Source organism: Oncorhynchus kisutch, linkage group LG3, assembly GCF_002021735.2.
Source record: "Oncorhynchus kisutch isolate 150728-3 linkage group LG3, Okis_V2, whole genome shotgun sequence".
Lineage (NCBI taxonomy): Eukaryota > Metazoa > Chordata > Actinopteri > Salmoniformes > Salmonidae > Oncorhynchus > Oncorhynchus kisutch.
This window is the reverse complement of record NC_034176.2, coordinates 31,562,019-31,584,646: the sequence shown is the minus strand read 5'-3', so window position 1 is coordinate 31,584,646 and position 22,628 is coordinate 31,562,019. Positions and strand designations below refer to the sequence as shown.

Sequence of the window (22,628 nt, the reverse complement as noted above, 5' to 3'; positions counted from 1 at the left end):
ATTCAGTATTACAAATAGGTATATAGAGATAGGGGAAAGGGACATTATAACTGGAAAGGAAAGGGTGAAAGAGAGGTAGGAGTTTTTACTCAGAAAATTGGGTCTTATGTCTCTACAAACGTTCTGCTGCTGATCAGAGGGGAAAATGGGAGGCTGCACTGTTTCCCAGACAACCGGATGATAACAGTCTGCAGTGCAGAGGACAACAGAGGGTAAAACATCCTCCTGTTCATTTCCTCTTTTGAAGAATGCAGCAGGGTTCTTGTCACATGATTACTGAGATCAGGGTCAGAGGTGTCAGAGCATGCTCAAACACATTTGAAAAAGAGCAATGCTCAGCCATCTGGAATATGCATGCTTCAGCAAACAGGAAAAAAGGAGAAATAACAACAATTACAGAACAGTGTTGTTATTTTAACCCTGAATATAAACAAGCTTGGAGCCACTTCCAAAAGATATACTACCATAGATTGTGGATTGGTGTCTATGTGCTTATCGTTTAAGAGACCTAGGAGATAGTAGAAGTGGGGGAGGAGGAAGGGTTTGAGAGGGAGTAAAAGGAGAGGGAGGAGGTGCACCCTACCCTGTTGCCTCTGAACATCCTATCACACTTAACTACCCGTCCCACCCATAGACATTAATATCAGTACATAGCGATAACCCGGACATCATCCATGTATTCCTGTGGAAAACTCCTGATGGCGTATGAAGCCGGAAGTACTTGAATTTGAAGTTTGCCATATTGCTGAATCATCCTGCCTGAGAGAGTCAATCGGAAGCCTCCTCGTAGCCTGCCAGCCCGTGATTGGTCTACGTCAGCACGTGGTCCTGTGTGTCGATAAATTTAGTAGTATTTAATGAAATATCTAGATTTGTATTGAACTTTAAAATAATTCACTGTGGGGATCAAACTTGATAATTTTAGAGACCAACACGGCTGTCTCAATTTTTTTATTTAGCCCTTTGGCGATCATAGGCTTTCTAGGGTAGACCAGGGTTTTTGTTCTCACAAAACGAGAGCCGTGTCAAAGTGAAAAACACGGCTAGCTGGGCTAGGTAGCACAGCTCTTTGGGGGAAAAGTAAACAACTAAACCGGGTTGCACCAGACCCTGGAAAAAGTATTCACCGTCAAACCACCAAAAACGAAATATTTTATGAGCATCATTTATTAGCATTGATTGCAAAACAGTGCCAGGGACTGTGTAGAATCCTTTCAAGTATCTACTTTGCAGTTAGTTAACCTATAATGTTTTTTGTGCATTTTAGCCTATAATATGAGGTAGAAGTCAGTCATGTTGAAAGAGAACAGCACTGTGGTATGATTGCCTGGCTGCTCCTATCAGTACCCCTCTGTTTGTCATTGTGTGGGGTGCACCATGCCCCCTAAGTGGAGTACCCATGCCCAGGTGGAGTGTGGTGATAGGTGGTTAAAGCTCACAGTGGCGCGCTGACTCCTGGCTCAGCTCCAGTCTGTAGATGGACAGGCGATTGGCCCCTCCACACAGGTTGCCCTTGTCGCCCTTACACTGCATGATGCATTCACTCTCAGAGGCGTTGGGGGCCTGGATCTTGTGGCCACAGTAGCACTCCGCTCCAAACTCTAGGCCTGAATACAGGTATCCCCTGGTGAAAGGAAAACAGAGGGGGTTAACATGTTAATATCATCAATAATGGGGGGGGGGGGGGGGGATCACGTGACCCTTGAACGAGGTGGCCGCATGAACTGACAGCTCCGCACATGTAATTTCCAATTCTTATTCTTAAGTTAAACCCCATTAGCTTTAGTAAAAAAAGCCATGGTGGTTACAAAAGTCGACATTACATGTGACATTTTGGCTGTATGGCTGGGCCTGTTATTTGCTGTTCTACAGACTCGAGCAATAGCAGCGGGAAAAGCCTCAGAGAAACAACTAGCTTCAGAAAAAGCTAGCGCCATTAGCCAGGAGCATGACGACCATCCCTTCCCGAGGCCCAACAACTGCCAACATACTCCTCTGTCGAAGACATCCTTTCTGAGCTGAGATCCAAACATACAGAACTCAACATCAAACTCAGCTCAGTGTGATAGGGGACAAAGTGACAACACTGGAAAATGCCTTGCCTGACGTCAACAACAAGATAGCCATCAATGTAGGGTGCCTGGATTAGCCAGATTTGGGAATACAATCATTGGAAAACTCAATGGCAGATGCAGTGAAAACAATAGCATATGCTGAAAAGGAAACAGAGCATCTGGAAGAGAAAATCAGAGGATCTGGAAAATAGGGGGTGAAGGAATAACTGTTCTAATAACCCTGTCCGAAAAAGAAGAGGGAAACATGTCCCTGATCCGCTACCTACAACACAACCCCCCAGAATGGCTCCACCAAACCACCGACAGGCCCATAGAACTGGAGAGAGCTCACTAACGTTTAGCTCACTAACTGAGCTAAACGACTATCGCCCCGTAGCACTCACTTCCATCATCATGACTCGTCAAGGATCATATCACCTGCACCCTATCTGACACCCTACACCCACTCCAACTTGCTTACCACCCCAATAGGTCCACAGACGACGCAATCGCAACCACACTGCACACAGCCCTAACCCATCTGGACAAGAGGAATACCTATATAAGAATGCTGTTCATCGATAACAGCTCAGAATTGAACACCATTGTACCCTCCAAACTCGTCATCAAGCTCGAGACCCTGGGTCTCGACCCCGCCCTGTGCAACTGGGTCCTGGACTTCCTGACGGGTCGCCCCTAGGTGGTGAGGGTGGGAAACAACATCTCCACCCCGCTGATCCTCAACACTGGGGCCCCACAAGGGTGTGTTCTCAGCCCTCTCCTGTACTCCCTGTTCACCCAAGACTGCGTGGCCATGCACGCCTCCAACTCAATCTTCAAGTTTACAGACAACACTACAGTGGAAGGCTTGATTACCAACAACGACGAGACGGCCTACAGGAAGGAGGTGAGGGCCCTTGGCGTGTGGTGTCAACAAAACAAAGGAGATGATCGTGGACTTCAGGAAGCAGCAGAGGGAGCACCCCCCTATCCACATCGACGGGACAGTAGTGGAGAAGGTGGAAAGTTTTAAGTTCCTCGGTGTACACATCACGGACAAACTGAATTAGTCCACCCACACAGACAGCGTGGTGAAGAAGGCGCAACATCACCTCTTCAACCTCAGTAGGCTGAAGAAATTTGGCTTGTCACCAAAAACAAACTTTTACAGATGCACAATCGAGAGCATCCTGTTGGGATGTATCACTGCCTGGTATGGCAACTGTACCACCCACAACCGTAAGGCTCTCCAGAGGGTAGTGAGGTCTGCACAACGCATCGCCGGGGGCAAACTACCTGCCCTCCAGGACACCTACACCACCCGATGTCACAGGAAGGCCAAAAAGGACAATAACCACCCGAGCCACTGCCTGTTCACCCCGCTATCATCCAGAAGGCGAGGTCAGTACAGGTGCATCAAAGCTGGGACCGAGAGACTGAAAAACAGCTTCTCTCTCAAGGCCATCAGACTGTTAAACAGCCATCCATCATTAACATTGAGTGGTTTCTGCCAACAGACTCAATCTCTAGCCACTTTAATAATTGGATGTAATAAATGTATCACTCCTCACTTAAACAATGTCACTTATGTGTTTACATACCCTACATTACTCATCTCATATGTATTTTCTGTACACTGTACCATCTACTGCATCTGCCTATGCCGTTCGGGCATTGCTCATCCATATATTTACATGTACATATTCTTAATCATTCCTTTACACAACATTTTTAGATTACTTGTTAGATATTGCTGTACGGTCGGAACTAGAGGCACAAGCATTTACCTACACTCGCATTAACATCTGCTAACCATGTGTATGCGACCAATAAAACCCATAGCACTTTCGAGTGGCTAGATGTTCTTTACCATTCGGCCATCAGATTTGCCACCAATGCTCCTTATAGGACACATCACTGCACTCTATACTCCTCTGTAAATTGGTCATCTCTGTATACCCATCGCAAGAACTACTGCTTTCTTTTTTTTGAACCCTCATAGGCCTCACTCCCCCCTATCTGAGATACCTACTGCAGCCCTCATCCTCCACATACAACATCCGTTCTGCCAGTCACATTCTGTTAAAGGTCCCCAAAGCACTCACATCCCTGGGTCGCTCCTCTTTTCAGTTCACTGCAGATAGCGACTGGAACGAGCTGCAAAAAACACTCAAACTGGACCTTTTTATCCACATCTCTTCATTCAAAGAGTCAATCATGGACACTCTTACTGACTGTGGTGGCTGCTTTGCGTGATGTATTGTTCTCTACCCTCTTGCCCTTTGTGCTGTTGTCTGTACCCAATAATGTTTGTACCATGTGTCACAGGCCGGCTCATAGCCTGTGGCAAAAAGGAGGGGACACGAACAACAGGTATAGGCCAATCAAAAAGGTTCTTTATTATAAACCAAAAACTATTAACTTTAAACAAAGAAAATGGAATGAGGTGTGAAAGTATCATAATGTAGGGTGTATGTAAAGTGCAGGAATGCGTGAATCTGTGTGTGTGAATATGACTGGGTGAAAACTACGTAAAACTACAAAGGAACAAACAAAACAGGATCATAACTGGAGGAGCAGAGAGAGAGAGACAAGAGTGGTTAGTGAAGCAGTTTAAATACCCTGAGCCCAGGTGACTCCAATCACTAACGACCCACCTCTGCCTGCAGGAGGAACCGCCCATGCAATACAGAGGAGGGGCAGTGACACATGTTTTGTTCTGCTACCATGTTGTGCTGCTGCCATGTTGTGTTGCTACCATGTTGTTGTCATGTTGTGTTGCTACCATGCTGTGTTTTCATGTGTTGCTGCCATGCTATGTTGTTGTCTAAGGTCTCTCTTTATGTAGTGATGTGTGTTTTATCCTATATTTTTGTCCTATATTGTTTATTTTTTTAATCCCTCGTCCCCGCAGGAGGCCTTTTGCCTTCTGGAAGGCCATCATTGTAAATAAAATGTTTTTCTTAGCTGACTTACCTAGTTAAATAAAGGTTTGTCCGTCTTCGCTTTGACCTCTGTAAAACATCCCGAGGTCAAAGACCAGGAAATTCAACACCTCCATGTTATGAAACAAAGCATTCCATTCATTGGTCACTAAATGGATAGACAACTACTGTACTCACAAGACAAGAAAGACTCTCCTGTTTCTCCGGCCACAATGTGGGATGCTGCCAAAGCCACATTAAGAGGTCATCTAATTGCATATGTTTCCTCCTCGAAAAAGCAATGGAAGCACACATGTTAGATCTTGAGAGGGAGCTGGAATGTTGCGAAAAAGTACATGAACAACCAGACAGTGCCACCTGGAGTCAACCGTCCTACCGGCCCATAAGCTTGCTGGATTTCGACTACAACATAATTACCAAATTGCTCGCCAAAGACTAAACACTCCTCTTTCCAAAATAACAAAAACGTACCAAACTAGATTTACTAGAGACAGGTACTCTTCTGATTACTTTCGCCGTCTTTTTGATATTATAGATCAAGTAAACGCACAGAAGACCCTGTCCTGCTGGCTTCACTGGATGCTGAGAAGGCGTTCAACAGGATGGACTGGAGCTTTCTGTTCTCAGTCTTAGAAAGGTTCAATATGGACCCAAACTTTATTAAAGGATGCTCGCTGTCCCCTCTGCTCTACTTATTGGGGGCGGAGCCTTTAGTAGAGTTGATAAGGAGCAATCCAAGTATTATGGATGTTTATGTAGGCGGCCTTCAGCACAAGATTTCACTCCACGCGGAAGATGTCTTGCTCTACATATCCCACATCCTGAGAAATCAAGAGGACAAGTGCATTAGAGTGTCTAGTTTGAGAAACAGACGCCTCACAAGTCCTCAACTGGAAGCTTCATTAAATAGTACCTGCAAAACACCAGTCTCAACGTCAACAGTGAAGAGGCAATTCCGGGATGCTGGCCTTCTAGGCAGAGTTCCTCTGTCTAGTGTCTGTGTTTTTTTGCCCATCTTAATCTTTTCTTTTTATTGGCCTGTCTGAGATATGGCATTTTCTTTGCAACAGCATCCCGGAGTCATCTCTTCACTGTTGACATTGAGACTGGTGTTTTGTTGGTACTATTTAATGAAGCTGCCAGTTGAGGACTTGTGAGGCGTCTGTTTCTCAAACTAGACACTCTAATGTACTTGTCCTCTTGCTCAGTCGTGCACCAGTGCCTCCCACTCCTCTTTCTATTCTGGTTAGAGCCCGTTTGCGCTGTTCTGTGAAGGGAGTAGTACACAGCCTTGTGCAAGATCTTCAGTTTCCTGGCAATTTCTCGCATGGAATAGCCTTCATTTCTCAGAACAAAAATAGACTGACGAGTTTCAGAAGAAAATGTGTTTCTTGCCATTTTGAGCCTGTAATCGAACCCACAAATGCTGACGCTCCAGATACTCAACTAGTCTAAAGATGGCCAGTTTTATTGATTCTTTAATTAGCACAACAGTTTTCAGCTGTGCTAACATAATTGCAAAAGGGTTTTCTAATGATCAATTAGCCTTTTAAAATGATAAACTTGGATTAGCTAACACAACGTGCCATTGGAACACGGGTGTGATGGTTGCTGGTAATGGGCAATGACATTTAGGAAGATATTCCATATAACATCTGCCGTTTCCAGCTACAACAGTCATTTACATTTACATTAACAATGTCTACACTGTATTTCTGATCAACTTGTTATGTTATTTTAATGGACAAAAAACGTGCTTTTCTTTTAAAAAACAAGGCCATTTCGAAGTGACGACAGGCCTTTGAACGGTAGTGTAATGTATATGCATGTGTTTTGGAGTTGTAGAGAGTACTGTACTTCTGCACACAAAATATTAGATTACAGTTTGATATGACCCTGTGTCTCTATCTTCAGAATGCTCAGCAGGAATTTGTTCTTGATCCAGACATAGAAAATGTGTTTATGACTATCACATACTTTGCTAAAAAATGTATTATCTAGTGTGAGCTTCTAATTCCTCCCCTACATTTAAAATGTGGATTTTAAAAGCTCACTTATGACCTCAGCAAGAGACAGCCCAGGTCTAATGGACTCTGGTCTCCACTATTCAACTATATTTTAAACTGGACAGAGTGAATGGGGTGATTAAGGAAATGTGTGTATATAAAGTACATGCTATGTAAGATGCTGTAAAACTAATTATCTGCTTGTTGTCTCAGCAAAAGCTGGAAATAGCTAACATGATCACAGATAGTGTTGCTGCAAATGTGATGTTGTTTTTTTTAAGTAAAAAAAGATTTATGTCTGCTACATATGTTTGTTTGTTGATTGAAAAATAAGAAAACTTAATAAAACTATATCATCAATAATAACAGAGAGGCTCTGTCTCACACAATAATATTCTGCATTGGTTGCAACATGATAAGAAATAAAAATGTCCCTACAGCAGCAATACTCTCAGTGCTTCTAGTACTGCCTGACATCTCGTCTCACCTACTGCAGTCTGCAATGTCTGACCAGAGGTAAGTGGTCTTGTATTTCAGAACTCGATTATGCATGCAGTAGCAAGACGCACATCAGCCTCTCTCTCAGCAGCTCTCTCTGCAGTCAGTCCAGGAATAGGGTGATTGACTCATAGACAGTCAGCTGGGTAACTAGCAGTAACCTCACTCGCCCTCTTCAAGATGAAGAGAGCCCTCTGGGTGGACAAGGGTGGGACCAGAGAGAGATTGCATGCATTAATACTGCACCAAGACACCAGAGCTTTTTAAAGAAATACATTTTCCAGGGTGATGCTGATTACGAAGTCCATGCAGAGTACAATATTCTGGAAGGCTCTATCCATCAAACACACATGGCCTGTATACTCCTTGGGGTACAGTAACCTGGCAGTGGCACATGAGAGATGCATACTTGATTCCTCTGAGTTCTTTAGAATGCCAATAGATGGCCAACACTACACAGCCTTTACACAAAAAATGCTGGGTTTGTTAGGATGACCCAACTGCTGGGTTGCAGACATTGGGTCACTTAATTTGATTGTTTTATTTTAAATCAGCAAAGTTGTGTTGTGGATGCTGGAGTATTGTTACTGAGTTATTGAGATATGGCCGAGCGGGTTAGATCAGAAGACCAGAGGCGTGGCTTAGTAGGGGCGTGGCTTTCAGATAGTTATTTTTGGCCACCAGTGAGAGTAAATGCAATTCTGTTCTGTTGTATTGTTATCACATGTTAAGGTTGAACACTGAAACTTTTATAGCTTTGTCACGCCTTGGTCTTAGTATTTTGTGTTTTCTTTAATTATTTGTTCAGGCCAGGGTGTGACATGGGTTTATTGTGTTGTCGTATTGGGGTTTTGTAGGCATTGGGATTGTGGCTGATTAGGGGTGTGTCTAGCATAGGCTTGGCTGCCTGAGGCGGTTCTCAATCAGAGTCAGGTGATTCTCGTTGTCTCTGATTGGGAACCATATTTAGGTAGCCTGGGTTTCACTGTGTATTTTGTGGGTGATTGTTCCTGTCTTTGTGTTAGTTAGCACCAGACAGGCTGTATAGGTTTTCACGTTTCGTTTGTTGTTTTTTGTATTTAAGTTATTTCGTGTATCGCTATATCTTCATTAAAAGACATGAGTAACCACCACGCTGCATTTCGGTCCGACTCTCCTTCAACAGACGAACGCCGTTACAAGCTTTAATGAAGCTTACACACGTGTATGAGTTCCTTAAGAGCCTATGCATTTCCCAGTGTTGGGATAGTTAGCACTTTGTTACAATATGTTAATACTATGTTATTAAGTTTTTATTGGAATATGTAATGTGAAAAAACATTAAAGGAAAACAAAAATTTGCACTGTACAAACTTAACATGATGACATTTACGCTCACTGGTGGCCAAAAATAACTATATAAAAGCCACGGACCCTGATAGTGCATGACTCCTGAAAATAACCTATGGATTACATAAAAAAGACCCAGCTGCTCGGTCAACCCAGCATGAAAATGAATACAAATCCAATTCATGGTTAAATTAATGAACTATTAAAGGCCCAGTGCATTAATTTTGTGTGAGGAGAATTAGTTTTTTTGTATTCAATAATACCCTGAACAAAAACATAAATGCAACATGCAAAGTGTTGGTCCCATGTTTAAAAGATCACAGAAATGTTCCATATGCACACAAAGCTTATTTATCTCAAATTTTGTTAACAAATTTGTTTACATCCCTGTTGTCATGACGTTGCTCTGTTCTCTCTCTACTCTACAGATTGGACTCTTGGAAAGCCCTTTGTTAACATAGAGAAAGTCTGGTAACATCAAAAGGTTGGGAACGGAACCATATTTCAGTAATCCAACCAGATGAAAATATTCATTGGTACTTAAAGAGTATGATGTCAGATCAGTTGTCATCGGAGACATTATTACTGATGATAGGACGACATAAACTGTATCTTGGAAAGTCAGATTCACATGGAATTGTTGTGCAATTTAAATGTTTAAATATGAAACAATTTGTGAAAAGATTCAATGTAATTCTACCTTCTAAATGAGAGAATTGTTTTCAAAAGTGAACTATGCTCACTCAGTGTCCCTGCCCAAGTGAACAGGCATTGGTTGTGAACTATGAAGCACACCCTTCTCTCCCCCACTACAAAAGCCCATTGACGAAAGTCAACCTAGTGTTCCCGATGACGTGAGGACTGCTGTCCATACGTTTAAAAGGGCTAATATCAACTACAGAACTAAGCCAACCTCAGCATGAGCTCTGGTTGCAAATGGTTGAACGACTACAACCTAACGAAATTAACACTGTGTTCCCGATGACGTGAGGACAGCTGTCCATACGTTTAAAAGGGCTAATTTCAACGTGGAGGTGACGATCAACACGCTGGAAGCATGACCTTCGACTATACCAGCCAGAATATAGCATGAGCTTATAGTATGGCAACTTGGTATGAACTTTGAACTCTTATTCACCAAAGAAGTGATACATCCTAGATGTCGAGTTATCAGCAGCAGCTGTAAACGTGGGCTATGAAAGGACAAACAATCTCTTCAGAAAGACAGGGTACTGCAACGTATACGTTCTACCACGCAACGACGGTACTACAACGTATCCGTTCTACCACAAGACATATTCTTCAAAGGACAAGGGAGATCTCTGCTGGGCAACCCAGCCTTCCATCTTCGACCAATCTATCGAAGCGCAGATCAGAGTAAATATTTCTTGCATTTTCCATTTCCAAATGGGCGGTTATTTAGAATGCATAAGATTCTGTATTTATGATAGCATAGCTTCATAAGTTCCGATAGAGACCCAATCCTTTTGTTCCTCAGTCTTCCCACGCTTCATTCAAACCCAACCCCCTTTCTTTGTGTAACCAGCTGTCATATCGGTTCAGTTCGCTAGGGACGTTTTCTTGTAAGACATAATTAGTAATCAATGTATGATCCATCCTGTGTACAGTCTATGTAATTCTGTGTGATTATTTAGGTATTTAGTAAATAAATAGTTAAACCAAATTTGTATTGCTGATTCAACTGGTTAGCCAGGTTTTGTGAAGATAACTAAGAATTTTACGATGTTCAGATGAGACTGAATAAGTTAACGATTGATAATTGACTGCTATTGATATAAAATATTACCAGGTCTTTAAGAGTTTATTCGAAAGACAACAGCTCTATAAACCTCCTTCCGTGGTGCCCCGACTTCCAAGTTAATTACATTTACATGATTAGTTTAATCAGGTAATATTAATTACAGAGAATTGATTTGATAAAATAGAATGTCATATATCACTTAATCCATAGTAAAGACACGACACTGTTAGTGAGCGTTTCTCCTTTGTCAAGATAATCCATCCACCTGACAGGTGTGGCATATCTAGGAGCTGATTAAACAGCATGATCATTACACATGTGCACCTTATGCTGGGGACAATAAAAGGCCACTCTAAAATGTGCAGTTTTGTCACACAAAACCATTTGGAATTTGGCAGTACATCCAACTGACCTCCCAAACGCAGACCACGTGTAACCATGCCAGCCCAGGACCTCCACATCTGGCATCTTCACCTGTGGGGTCGTCTGAGACCAGCGCAACCAAAGAATTTCTGCACAAACTGTCAGAAACCATCTTAGAGAAGCACATCTGCGTGCTCGTCGTCCTCACCAGGGTCTTGCCCTGACTGCAGTTGGGCGTCGTAACCAACGTCAGTGATCGCAGTCAGCGTGTATGGTGTCGTGTGGGCAAGAAGTTTGCTGATGTCAACATTGTGAACAGAGTGCCCCATGGTGAAGGTGGGGTTATGGTATGGGCCGGCATAAGCTACGGACAATAAATGCAATTACATTTTATTGATGGCAATTTGAATGCACAGAGATACCAAGGTGAGATCCTAAGGCCCATTGTTGTGCCATTCATCCACCGCCATCACCTTATGTTTCAGCATAATAATGCACGTCCCCATGTCGCAAGGATCTGTACACAATTCCTGGAACTGAACATGTCCCAGTTCTTCCATGGCCTGCATACTCACCAGACATGTCACCAATTGAGCATGTTTGGGATGCTCTGGATTGTATAACAGCATGTTACAGTTCCCACCAATAACTATCAACTTCGCACAGCCATTGATGAGGAGTGGGACAACATTCCACTGGCCACAATAAAGAGCCTGATCAACTGTATGCGAAGGAGATGTGTCACACGGCAGGAATGGTGGTCACGCCAGATACCGACTGGTTGTCTGACCCACGCCCCTACCTTTCTTTTTAAGGTATCTGTGACCAAAAGCTGCATATCTGTATTCCGAGTCATGTGAAATACATAGGTTAGGGCCTAATGAATTAATTTTAATTGACTGATTTCCTCATAAGAACTGTAACTCAGTAAAATCTTTGAATTTGTTACATGTTGTGTTTATATATTTTTTCAGTGTAAATAATATTTTTTTTTTATTCTGATTTTTCAGAGGGTGCCGCAGCATCCTTAGCACCTCTACTTCCCACAGCTATGGATTTGTCTGCATATGAGCAGCCTGCTCTGGGAGGGGTTGGAGTACAGGGCGATTCCCTGATCCACCTCTACGCAGACGACACCATTCTATATACTTTCGGCCCGTCTTTGGACACTGTGCTATCTAACCTCCAAACAAGCTTCAATGCCATACAACACTCCTTCCGTGGCCTCCAACTGCTCTTAAACGCTAGTAAAACCAAATACATGCTTTTCAACCGGTCGCTGCCTGCACCTGCATGCCCGACTAGCATCACCACCCTGGATGGTTCCGACCTAGAATATGTGGACGTCTATAAGTACCTAGGTGTCTGGCTAGACTGCAAACTCTCCTTCCAGACTCATATCAAACATCTCCAATCGAAAATCAAATCAAGAGTCGGCTTTCTATTCCGCAACAAAGCCTCCTTCACTCAAGCCGCCAAGCTTACCCTAGTAAAACTGACTATCCTACCGATCCTCGACTTCGGCGATGTCATCTACAAAATGGCTTCCAACACTCTACTCAGCAAACTGGATGCAGTCTATCACAGTGCCATCCGTTTTGTCACTAAAGCACCTTATACCACCCACCACTGCGACTTGTATGCTCTAGTCGGCTGGCCCTCGCTACATATTCGTCGCCAGACCCACTGGCTCCAGGTCATCTACAAGTCTATGCTAGGTAAAGCTCCGCCTTATCTCAGCTCACTGGTCACGATGGCAACACCCATCCGTAGCACGCGCTCCAGCAGGTGTATCTCACTGATCATCCCTAAAGCCAACACCTCATTTGGCCGCCTTTCGTTCCAGTACTCTGCTGCCTGTGACTGGAACGAATTGCAAAAATCGCTGAAGTTGGAGACTTTTATCTCCCTCACCAACTTCAAACATCAGCTATCTGAGCAGCTAACCGATCGCTGCAGCTGTACATAGTCTATTGGTAAATAGCCCACCCTTTTCACCTACCCCATCCCCATACTGTTTTTATTTATTTACTTTTCTGCTCTTCTGCACACCAATATCTCTACCTGTACATGACCATCTGATCTTTTATCACTCCAGTGTTAATCTGCAAAATTGTAATTATTTGCCTACCTCCTCATGCCTTTTGCACACATTGTATATAGACCCCCCCTTTGTTTTCTACTGTGTTATTGACTTGTTAATTGTTTACTCCATGTGTAACTCTGTGTTGTCTGTTCACACTGCTATGCTTTATCTTGGCCAGGTCGCAGTTGCAAATGAGAACTTGTTCTCAACTAGCCTACCTGGTTAAATAAAGGTGTTCTCAACTAGCCTACCTGGTTAAATAAAGGTGTTCTCAACTAGCCTACCTGGTTAAATAAAGGTGAAATTTAAAAAAATTAAAAAAACAGAGAAAGAGAGAGGAGCAGAAGAGGAAGATGAAAACATGCTCTCTACTTCTCCTCTCTCTCTTCTCTTGTTGTCCTCCTCTCGCTGTCCTCCTCTCTTTCTCTTGTAATGGAATGCATTGGGCTGAGCCATTGGGAGAATGAGAGGGACAGTAGAAGGCAAGGTGGACCGGGAGAAATAGATGATTTGAAGAAGAGATGATAAGAGGAGGCAAAGAGAGAGAGAAAGAGAGAAAGAGAGAGAAATCGAGAAAGAGAGAGAAAGCGAAAGAGAGAGACAGAGAAAGAGAGAGAGAGAGAAATAATATGAAAAAAGTATAGAAACTACGGGTATAGAGAGCTAATGTGAAGGAGAAGGAGAGAGGGAGAGGGTGAGAGAGTATGATAGCTGGCACAAGGCCCTATATCCATTAGACAGGACTCATTTCATTCTGCCAGACATGTTAATCTACTACACACTGATCAGGTACACAACCTTTACTCCTCACTCCCACCCTGTGACTGTGTGTGTTTGTATATGTGTATATGCGTGCCTGCGTGAGTGTGTGTTTGTATATGTGTATATGCATGCCTGCGTGAGTGTGTGTGTTTGTATATGTGTAAACATAAGCATTTTTTATCCTGTCATTCCTCAGCCAAACAGTTCCAGTAGTAACCACCAATGAATTTAGAAGTAGCAAGGACAGTAAGCACACTAGAGGACATTTGATTGCTTGTTATGTCTTTGTACTGAATCGTCGTGTTTGTGAGTTTTTATATTCCCAGGCCTACCTTTCAGCACAGTTGTCCTGGCAACGGAAGACCGTCATTTTCTTGTAGTCGAAAAAGGACACTCCCCTTAGTGCTCTTTTCGCTGTGTTGTCGATATAGCAGCCGATGTACTTCGCTGTAAGAGAGAAAAATATAAAATTTCTGATAATAAATCAAATATGCACAATTCAAGCAGACCAATGAATATTATAGGAGACAAGGGAGAGAGGCAATAATACTGTTTGAAATAGCACATGTTTTGTTTAGCATGGAATTCCATAGTTTATGTGAGTAAAACATGCACATTTAGTACATTTCCAAAGGTAATTGCTTATTACTACAGCCATGGTCAATTCTGTAGAGACATTCTATAAATCAGTAAAACAACTTTTAAGTAAAATCACAAATCATCAATTTGATCCATACAGTGAAGACATATTGAAGGGCAATGTTTCTGCTCAAGGAATCAACACCAGACTAGCATGTTGATTTATTTATAAAGACACACAACTCCTTCTAGTGGCCTGCTACTGCAATGGCACTCAGTACACTTCCTCCCTGACTTATTTGAAGTGAGTATTGAGGGAGGGAGGGAGGGATGTCCTTCTGCAGTGGGACTGGTTGATCCTTCCACACTTCCTTCCTGCTCTGTCTGTGAGGTAGCATGCTGGGTAGACCAATCCAAAACCCTCACCATCTGTCCCCTGGGGGGTTGAACAATGCACATCCTAACCCACCACATTACTGTAATTGTAATGGTCTAAAAGGCAGTAGAGCGGCAGCATGTGGTGCTCTGTAGGACCTTGCAGTAATCTTCCTCCCAGACATAGCAGCAGAGTGGACTGATCACTAATCTGCTTTATGACAAAGGGAAGCAGTGATTTAGCTCAACTGAACTGCACTTCAGTGGGGCTGCCCTTCCACCTTCCGTTTTTGTGCTGAGTTTATTAAATTAAATAATCCGATCAGCAGCCACACAAGGAAGCAGAGATACTATATCTATCTGCAAGTTGTGATGTAAGCACAGTCATGTGGCAAGAAGATTAACAACAGACACAAATGTGAAGTCTATACTGTACGAACAAATACTGTGTGTACACAGATGTATGGCAGGAGTGTAGGGAGTGTAGGGACATAACTCAGCCACCTGTATAGAGTTTTATTCAGGGCTGATAGTTAAAGTAGGCATCTCTCTAAATCAGAAGATCTGGTGTTGACAGGTGATGGATAGTGGTTCCATTTCAAACAGCTTTGTTTTTTCCTCTTGATTTCCCAAACAAATAACAGACATGTCAGAAACAATCTGCCTCTCTGAGTTTGTCACCATAGTATGAGCTTATTGTCTCCCCTCTCGTATCATGTTATTATCTTATCATAATCTTATTATAATCTTATTATAATCTTCTATAATAATCTTATTATTATATACTATACAGTAATGTTCTCGCCTCATGAGGGATGTCAACAGATAAAATGAATCTGTACTGGATAACAACGATACCCTTGCTGGATTACTCCTTGAAACAGGGTAGATGAGGTGGTTGGATACAGGGGAAGACAGTATTTGGTTAATGTTTCTTTCAGACAGTGTGTGTGCTTGCGTGCGTGTGCTTACATGTGCACACGGGTGCGTACCCTTGTGTGAATGGTGGGGAGCGGGTTGGGTGTGGCTGCTCTTGACGAGAACATGACAGGGGCCTGGAGTGTGATGAGGTGGTGGTGGGGGTGGTGGAGTACTGTGGCACATAGGAGTTGTGGATGAAGTGGAGCAGTGTCACTTTGAAAGCACTAATTACTCTTTCAGCTAGCGCTCTGCCGTGGTCCTGTGGGGGTTACCACTTCACAGAGAAAGAACAGAGGGAGAGGAAGACAGGAAGAGAGAGAAAGAGAAAGAGAGAGAGAGAGAGAGAGAGCAAGGACATCCTAGACAGAGAGGACATACTACATGGAGACAAACTGAGGTCCTCTCGTATGATCTGATAATCCGTAGCAATGTACTATATAAAGCCTGTTTGTGTTTCTCTCAATCAGAAAGATGGAAAACAATCATGTACCATATGAATACCACATGAATGTAATAAAAACAATCCCTGTGCAAATCAATTCCACCCAGGAACTGCTTGTGCTTGTAATACCTATTTCTCTCATTCAAAGGCTAATATGTAGGTATATATGTAGGTATCCTTGTACTACAAACGTAATAACCATAGAGATTCTATCTCTATTATTATACTGCTGTCATCTGGTACAACTCCTACTATATACTTTAAAGTCCAGTATGGAGAGTGTAAAGATCATTGAAAAGGATCATATGATTAGGGCGGTGCGCTATGCTGTGCACTTCTGGCACTTCCAGTCTGCTACCAGCTGCTCACAGCAGCCAGCTTAGTGGAGTCCCATTCTAAATGAATCTACATCACTTCACAGGAGCTCAATCTAGCTCTTTTTGGGAAAGGTTAATTGCCATGGACATGCTACATATGGCCCATGAAAATGAGCCGTGAAGGATTTTACCAAAGATTGGAGATCTATGCCTATGAGTGTGAGACTTTCAGTGATAGAGACATACCTTCAATTAGCTTATTTTTTCAATTATATTTTGTGGTTTGGTTCCAAGTCATTTGTCTGTGGCTTCACAGTATCTAGGTAATATTTACAATGTCACACCAGATGTTGCTAAGGATAGCTCCATTATGTAGGTAAACATACATAATAAAATATAGGGAAAACCTGCTATCACTGTAAAGCAGTGCGTTCTGAATATCCCCCTCAATGGGTGTTGACTGACTGTGGGCAAGGAGGACCAGGGTGGGTGGCATCACAGAGCTAACTGAGCCCCTGGTTCCAGATCTCCCTGGGAGAGAGGTCTTCATCTCCCTGGAGCTACAAGCTCTCACAGTCTTAATCGTCACATTTTTAAGTGTTTATGGTTAAGTTTAGGAATTAACTCCACATTTGTACGGTTAGGGTTAAATTTAGACATTAACTCTGAATGGTTAATGTAAGGGTTAAGGTTTGGGATAGGTTTAAAATAAAAAAGATTAAAAACAACTTTCTTTCGCTGGATTCAAACATGCATCCTTTGGAATCAGAGGTAGAAGCTTAAGCCCATCCATCATCCCCATCCACAATGTCCTTGCAAAACCAAAATCTACTTGAAGGTAACAGTGCTCACTGTTGCCCCTTAATAGACAGTTTCCACATCATCTCCCAACGTCTTCAGAAATGCATGAACGTCAAATACTGGCTTGTTTTACAGGTGACCTGCCTGTCCTGGAGAGGCATCACCTGAAGGGCTAATTACTTGTTAAATATCCAGTCACTTAAATGCTGCAGCAAATGTAAATGGCTGTCATTTTGCCAAGGCCTCCAGCACAATAATATCCACATTAACCTTGAGCAACACTCTGAGGGTGAATGTGTATTTGCCTATCCACAAATGACTGTGTGTCTGTACATGTGGAATACTGTGTATTTCATAATGAACAGTGAATACTCAAGGGGCCATTTAAGTTTGATAGTCACTTAAACGGATAGTATATTTCTTCAGGCTGTTGCAGTGAAATAATAAATTACTCTGTTGTCTATAAACCTGTCATTTTTTATACAACATAAACAACTGGAGCTACAGATGTAGGATCGTAATTTGAGCCAGCAACAGGACATATGAATGATGTGGATAAACAATTAATGGACATTTTTTGTAGGGGTTGAAACATTATTCGTAAGTGGAAATGTCAAACTTCAGAAGCATTTTAAACCTTGAATACCCTACAGGTTTTACATTTACTGCATTGCAGGAAAGGTCTCCTGCAACAGGGTGATCAAATTAAGATCATAAATCTGTAAGTCAGAGGTGACTTTATGAGACAATGATTCTTATGTATAAAACCAAGCAGAGGGTGTCTAGTTAAGTACACTACAGGACCAAAAGTATGTGGACACCTGCTCGTCGAACATCTAATTCCAAAATCATGGGCATTAATATGGAGTTGGTCCCCCCCTTTCTGCTGTAACAGCCTCCACTCTTCTGGGAAGACTTTCCACTAGATGTTGGAACATTGCTGCGGGGACGTGCTTCCATTCAGAGTATTAGTGATGTTGGGCTATTAGGTCTGGCTCGCAGTCGGCGTTCCAATTCATCCCAAAGTTCTCGATGGGGTTGAGGTCAGGGTTCTGTGCAGGCCAGTCAAGTTCTTCCACACCGATCTCGACAAACCATTTCTGTGTGGACCTCGCTTTGTGCACGGGGGCGTTGTCATGTTGCCACAAAGTTGGAAGCACAGAATTGTCTAGAATGTCATTATATGCTGTAGTGTTAATATTTCCCCTCACTGGCACTAAGGGGCCTAGCCCGAACCATGAAAAACAGCCCCAGACCATCATTCTTCCTCCACCAAACTTTACAGTTGGCACTATGCATTTGGGCAGGTAGTGTTTTCCTGGCATCCGCCAAACTCAGATTAGTCCATCGGACTGCCAAATGGTGAAGCATGATTAATCACTCCAGAGAACAGTTTCCACTGTTCTAGAGTCCAATGGGGGCGAGCTTTACACTACTCCAGCCGATGCTTGGCATTGCGCATGGTGATCTGAGGCTTGTATGTGGCTGCTCGGCCATGGAAACCCATTTCATGAAGCTCCAGGCGAACAGTTCTTGTGCTGACGTTGCTTCCTGAGGCAGTTTGGAACTCGGTAGTGAGTGCTGCAACCGAGGACAGACGATTTTAACGTGCTATGCGCTTCAACACTTGGCGGTCCCGTTCTGTTTCCACTTCACAATAACAGCACTTACAGTTGACCGGGGCAGCTCTAGTAGGGCAGAAACTTTAAGAAATGACTTGTTGGAAAGGTGGCATCCTATGATGGTGCCATATTGAAGGTCACTGAGCTCTTCAATAAGGCCATTCTACTGCCAATGTTTTTCTATGGAGATTGCATGGCTGTGTGCTCAATTTTATACACCTGTCGGCAACGGGTGTGTCTGAAATAGCCAAATCCACATACTTTTGTGTATATAGTGTATACCAAACATGTACTGTAGGTACTGTACAACTAGCAATGTATCAACATAAACTTTTGACTCACCCCGTCCGTCGTCCAGATCTTTGGCATTGCGTCCCTTGAGGGCGCGGTTCCAGCTGCTGGTGTAGTCTACTCCCCTACCCTCCCAGTCCTTCCCACCAGCCCCTTTCATCCAGGGAGGGCCGTACCTCCGCGGGGTGGGTCTGCGTGTATCTTTCAACACCCTCCCCATCATTCCTACCCCCCGGCTGTCTGAGGAGGCCACCCTGTTCCCTATCCCAGATGCTACCATGGGGTCCCGGCCCCCATTTTCCCCCGTGGAGCTGTCCCCTACAAAGCCAGAGTGCAGGAACACCAGGCTCCCAGCTGTCAGGTAAAGGAGGATGAAGGAGAAGAAGCGCACAGGTTTCCTGCGAAAGTAGCGTTGGATTTTCAGCAGAGGCCTGGCCATGCTGGCTCCCCCTGCTCAGTCACAACGTCCCAGGGACACCCAACCATAAAGCAGCAGAGCAGGACAACACCCCCCTAAAGCTACTAAGAGGTTCAATCACACAGGACAGAGAGTCCAAATCCAATTCTGGTTGGGGACAAATAATTGCCTACCAGGTAAAAAAACACACACAACAAAGGTATCTTGAGCTAAGGAGTGTGTGTGTATGGGATCTCTGCATGAAGGGGCGTGTGTGTAGTGCTGGAGAGTGTGTCTCCAGTGTGTGTCTCTCTACATTCCCTCTGAGAAAGCATCAGGAGGGCAGAGAGCTGATGGTGGGGCCATGGCAAGAAAGGTGATTTGCTGAGACTGAAAGACGACCACAGCTCCACAGAGGCCCTTTCCACCGCCACGCAGATGGAAGACGCTTGTATTCCCTCCAGCCATTTACCGTGACGGTCTGTGACGGAGGTTGTGGCTCACCATCTGAAAGTAAAATAAGCCGCATTAAATCAAATCAAAATCGAATTGTATTTGTAACATGCTTCATAAACAACATGTGTAGTCTAACAGTGAAATGCTTCCTTTCGGGCCGTTCCAAACAATGCAGAGAAAAAACATTGAAATAGAAGAGAAAAAAAAGAAAAATAATAACACAAAGAATAAATAGAAAAAATTATAAGACACGATAACTTGGCTATGTACATGAGGTACCAATATCGAGTCAAGGGGTACAAGGTAGTTGAGGTAGATACTGTATGTACATATCGGTAGGGATAAAGTGACTAGGCAACAGAATATATATAATAAATAGTAACAACAGAGTATTTGAGTCAAAAGAGATTAGTGGAAAAAGGATCAATGCAGATATTCCGGGTAGCTATTGGTTAACTATTTAACAAACTATTTTACCAGTCTTATAGCTTTGGGGGTAGTGCCCACCACACACACCATCTCCCCACCTCCTCAGCAACACTCAACCATCATGCACCAGGTTGCAAAGAAATAAACTAACACAAATAAATAAAAAACCTAACCCGAAAAAATCAGAAGCAGTGGCAAGCAGCACATTAGGGTTAGATATGGCCAAAAGATACATCAAAATGAATCTCACAAATACATACAAGAGACTATTATTAAGACAAATGCATCAAACTAAAATACAAAATACTTTTGCAACGTAAAGTATTTACATAAATACACTTGCAAGTACACGGCTTCACTACAACAGCATTCCCCAGTAGCTCTAACAAAAAGTGTTTTACTTGCTATGGCTGTGAAATGTGGTTGTTTATCTAATTGAAATACATATTTCTAATATATCTCTGATTAGAGTGGATGAAAAGCTTTGGGCTGTGGTGGTTGTTGCCTTCAGTTCATACTAAACCCAACTGTGGGTGGTCCTCTCTGTTCCAACTAACTCTGAGCTCTACAGGCTTCATTATATCTTCTAAATGAGATTGGAATGGAAACACTGGATGGGGAGGGGAAACATAGGAGTTCCACCCCACAGCAGTCTAGTTAACCTAAATCAGGGTCACACAGAGTGTTTCTTGGTAGTACTAAACAAATCTACTTTGAAACAAAAGTATACACCTCACACAGCTTAAAAAAAGAAGACACCTATATACCATGTCAGGTATAGAGTTGAAATGTATTCAGTTTAGCGTTTGCATCCCAATATTACACTTTATATACATCATAGAACACCGGATTTTCAGCAGGTTTAAAAAAATAATGTTTATTCATTATGAAATTATGAAAAATATGAATACATTCTACCCATGAGGTCACTATGTCATTTGATTGCAGGAAATGGCTACAATCCTCTCCATCACGGATGGTATGAGTTGCTGAATTGAAAAATAAATAAAAAATCCCATTCTGTTTCAGTGGTCCCAGATCAGGATCTGGTAACATTCTTTATATTAAGAGCACTACAGATGTAGGATCTTAATTTGAGCCAGTTTGCTACAGCAGGAAAATAATCCTGCAGCAACGGGAAATGTGAAATATCATGCGGAATATAATTAATGGACATTTGTCTGGATATCTCAAGTAAGACGGGCGTTCTTCATTCATTAAAAAATTCCGTGAAAAAAAAAGAATATATATATAAATTATTTTTTTTACGTTTAAAAAAATTGATATATGTGCCTAATAGCAAACTCTTTGGTGATCTGTAAACATTTTAAATGATGAGCCTAGTTTATTTCTTATGGAGAAAAAAAGGATTCTTCCTGGCTAGCCTTGATTGGCTGAGATAATGGAGGGGCTGGTCATGCTGAGAGATGATTCCTGATTGGTCTACCATGCCACAGGCTACTGTCTATAACATAATGGGGTTTTCCTGATCAGTAGTATACCGCAGATTCTTTTTTTAAAGATAATATCAATGGACAACTGCAAACGTGTTGCTACAGCTCTCAACGTCATCACTGCCCTGAATTGAACTGTCGCTATTAACAAAGCTCAGTAGGAGAATGTTATGATGGGCTACTCTCTGGAGGTTGACAGCCTGACTCGCTCTTGAATCTGAAAGTGAATCAGATGACGAAGCAATCCTTGACTTGGGTAAAAACAACATTGTCATTTCTGATGATTTCTAATGACAGTGGTGAGGAAGAAATGAAGATCAACAGTATTGTTGTGGCAGAATAAGTGGACCAAGTTTTGAACTCAGTGGAATGCCCAGTAGAAGCAGAGTATGAGGAGATGAACAAAACTCTGAAGTTCGATTGCAAATAAGGAGAGAGTCGAAAAAAGAACTCAGAAGGCTCTTGTATAAAACAACTCTCACTGCGTTAAATCTTTAAGCAAAGGGCAAACTCAGCATCCATGACAGAGACAAACAAAGATGATTCTTGGAATATTGAACACTGTCAATGTGAACTGGAGCGACATGACACAACATAACAAGAATGCTGAGCAGACGAAAAGCAAATGACAGAGAACCTTTTACTTAACCATTAGAAACCCAGACCCGGTTTTCCTTGCATAAAAACATCAGTAGTGATTGAACTGCTCAAGGAGACCCCAATTAACATATTTCTGAAG

General features: G+C 42.7%; 1 protein-coding gene across 1 annotated transcript in view; it reads right to left on the bottom strand.

The window, feature by feature from the left end:
• LOC109880560 (WSC domain-containing protein 2) overlaps positions 1–22,628 on the bottom strand; it is a 100,540-nt gene that overhangs the window by 16,111 nt on the left and 61,801 nt on the right. The window contains exons 2-4 of the mRNA XM_031804262.1: positions 19,205–20,057; positions 14,138–14,252; positions 1,440–1,624 (exon numbers count right to left, since the gene is read on the bottom strand). Coding sequence (XP_031660122.1) covers positions 1,440–1,624; positions 14,138–14,252; positions 19,205–19,592 — 688 coding nt within the window. The 5' untranslated portion in view covers positions 19,593–20,057. The remainder of the gene's footprint in view (positions 1–1,439; positions 1,625–14,137; positions 14,253–19,204; positions 20,058–22,628) is intronic.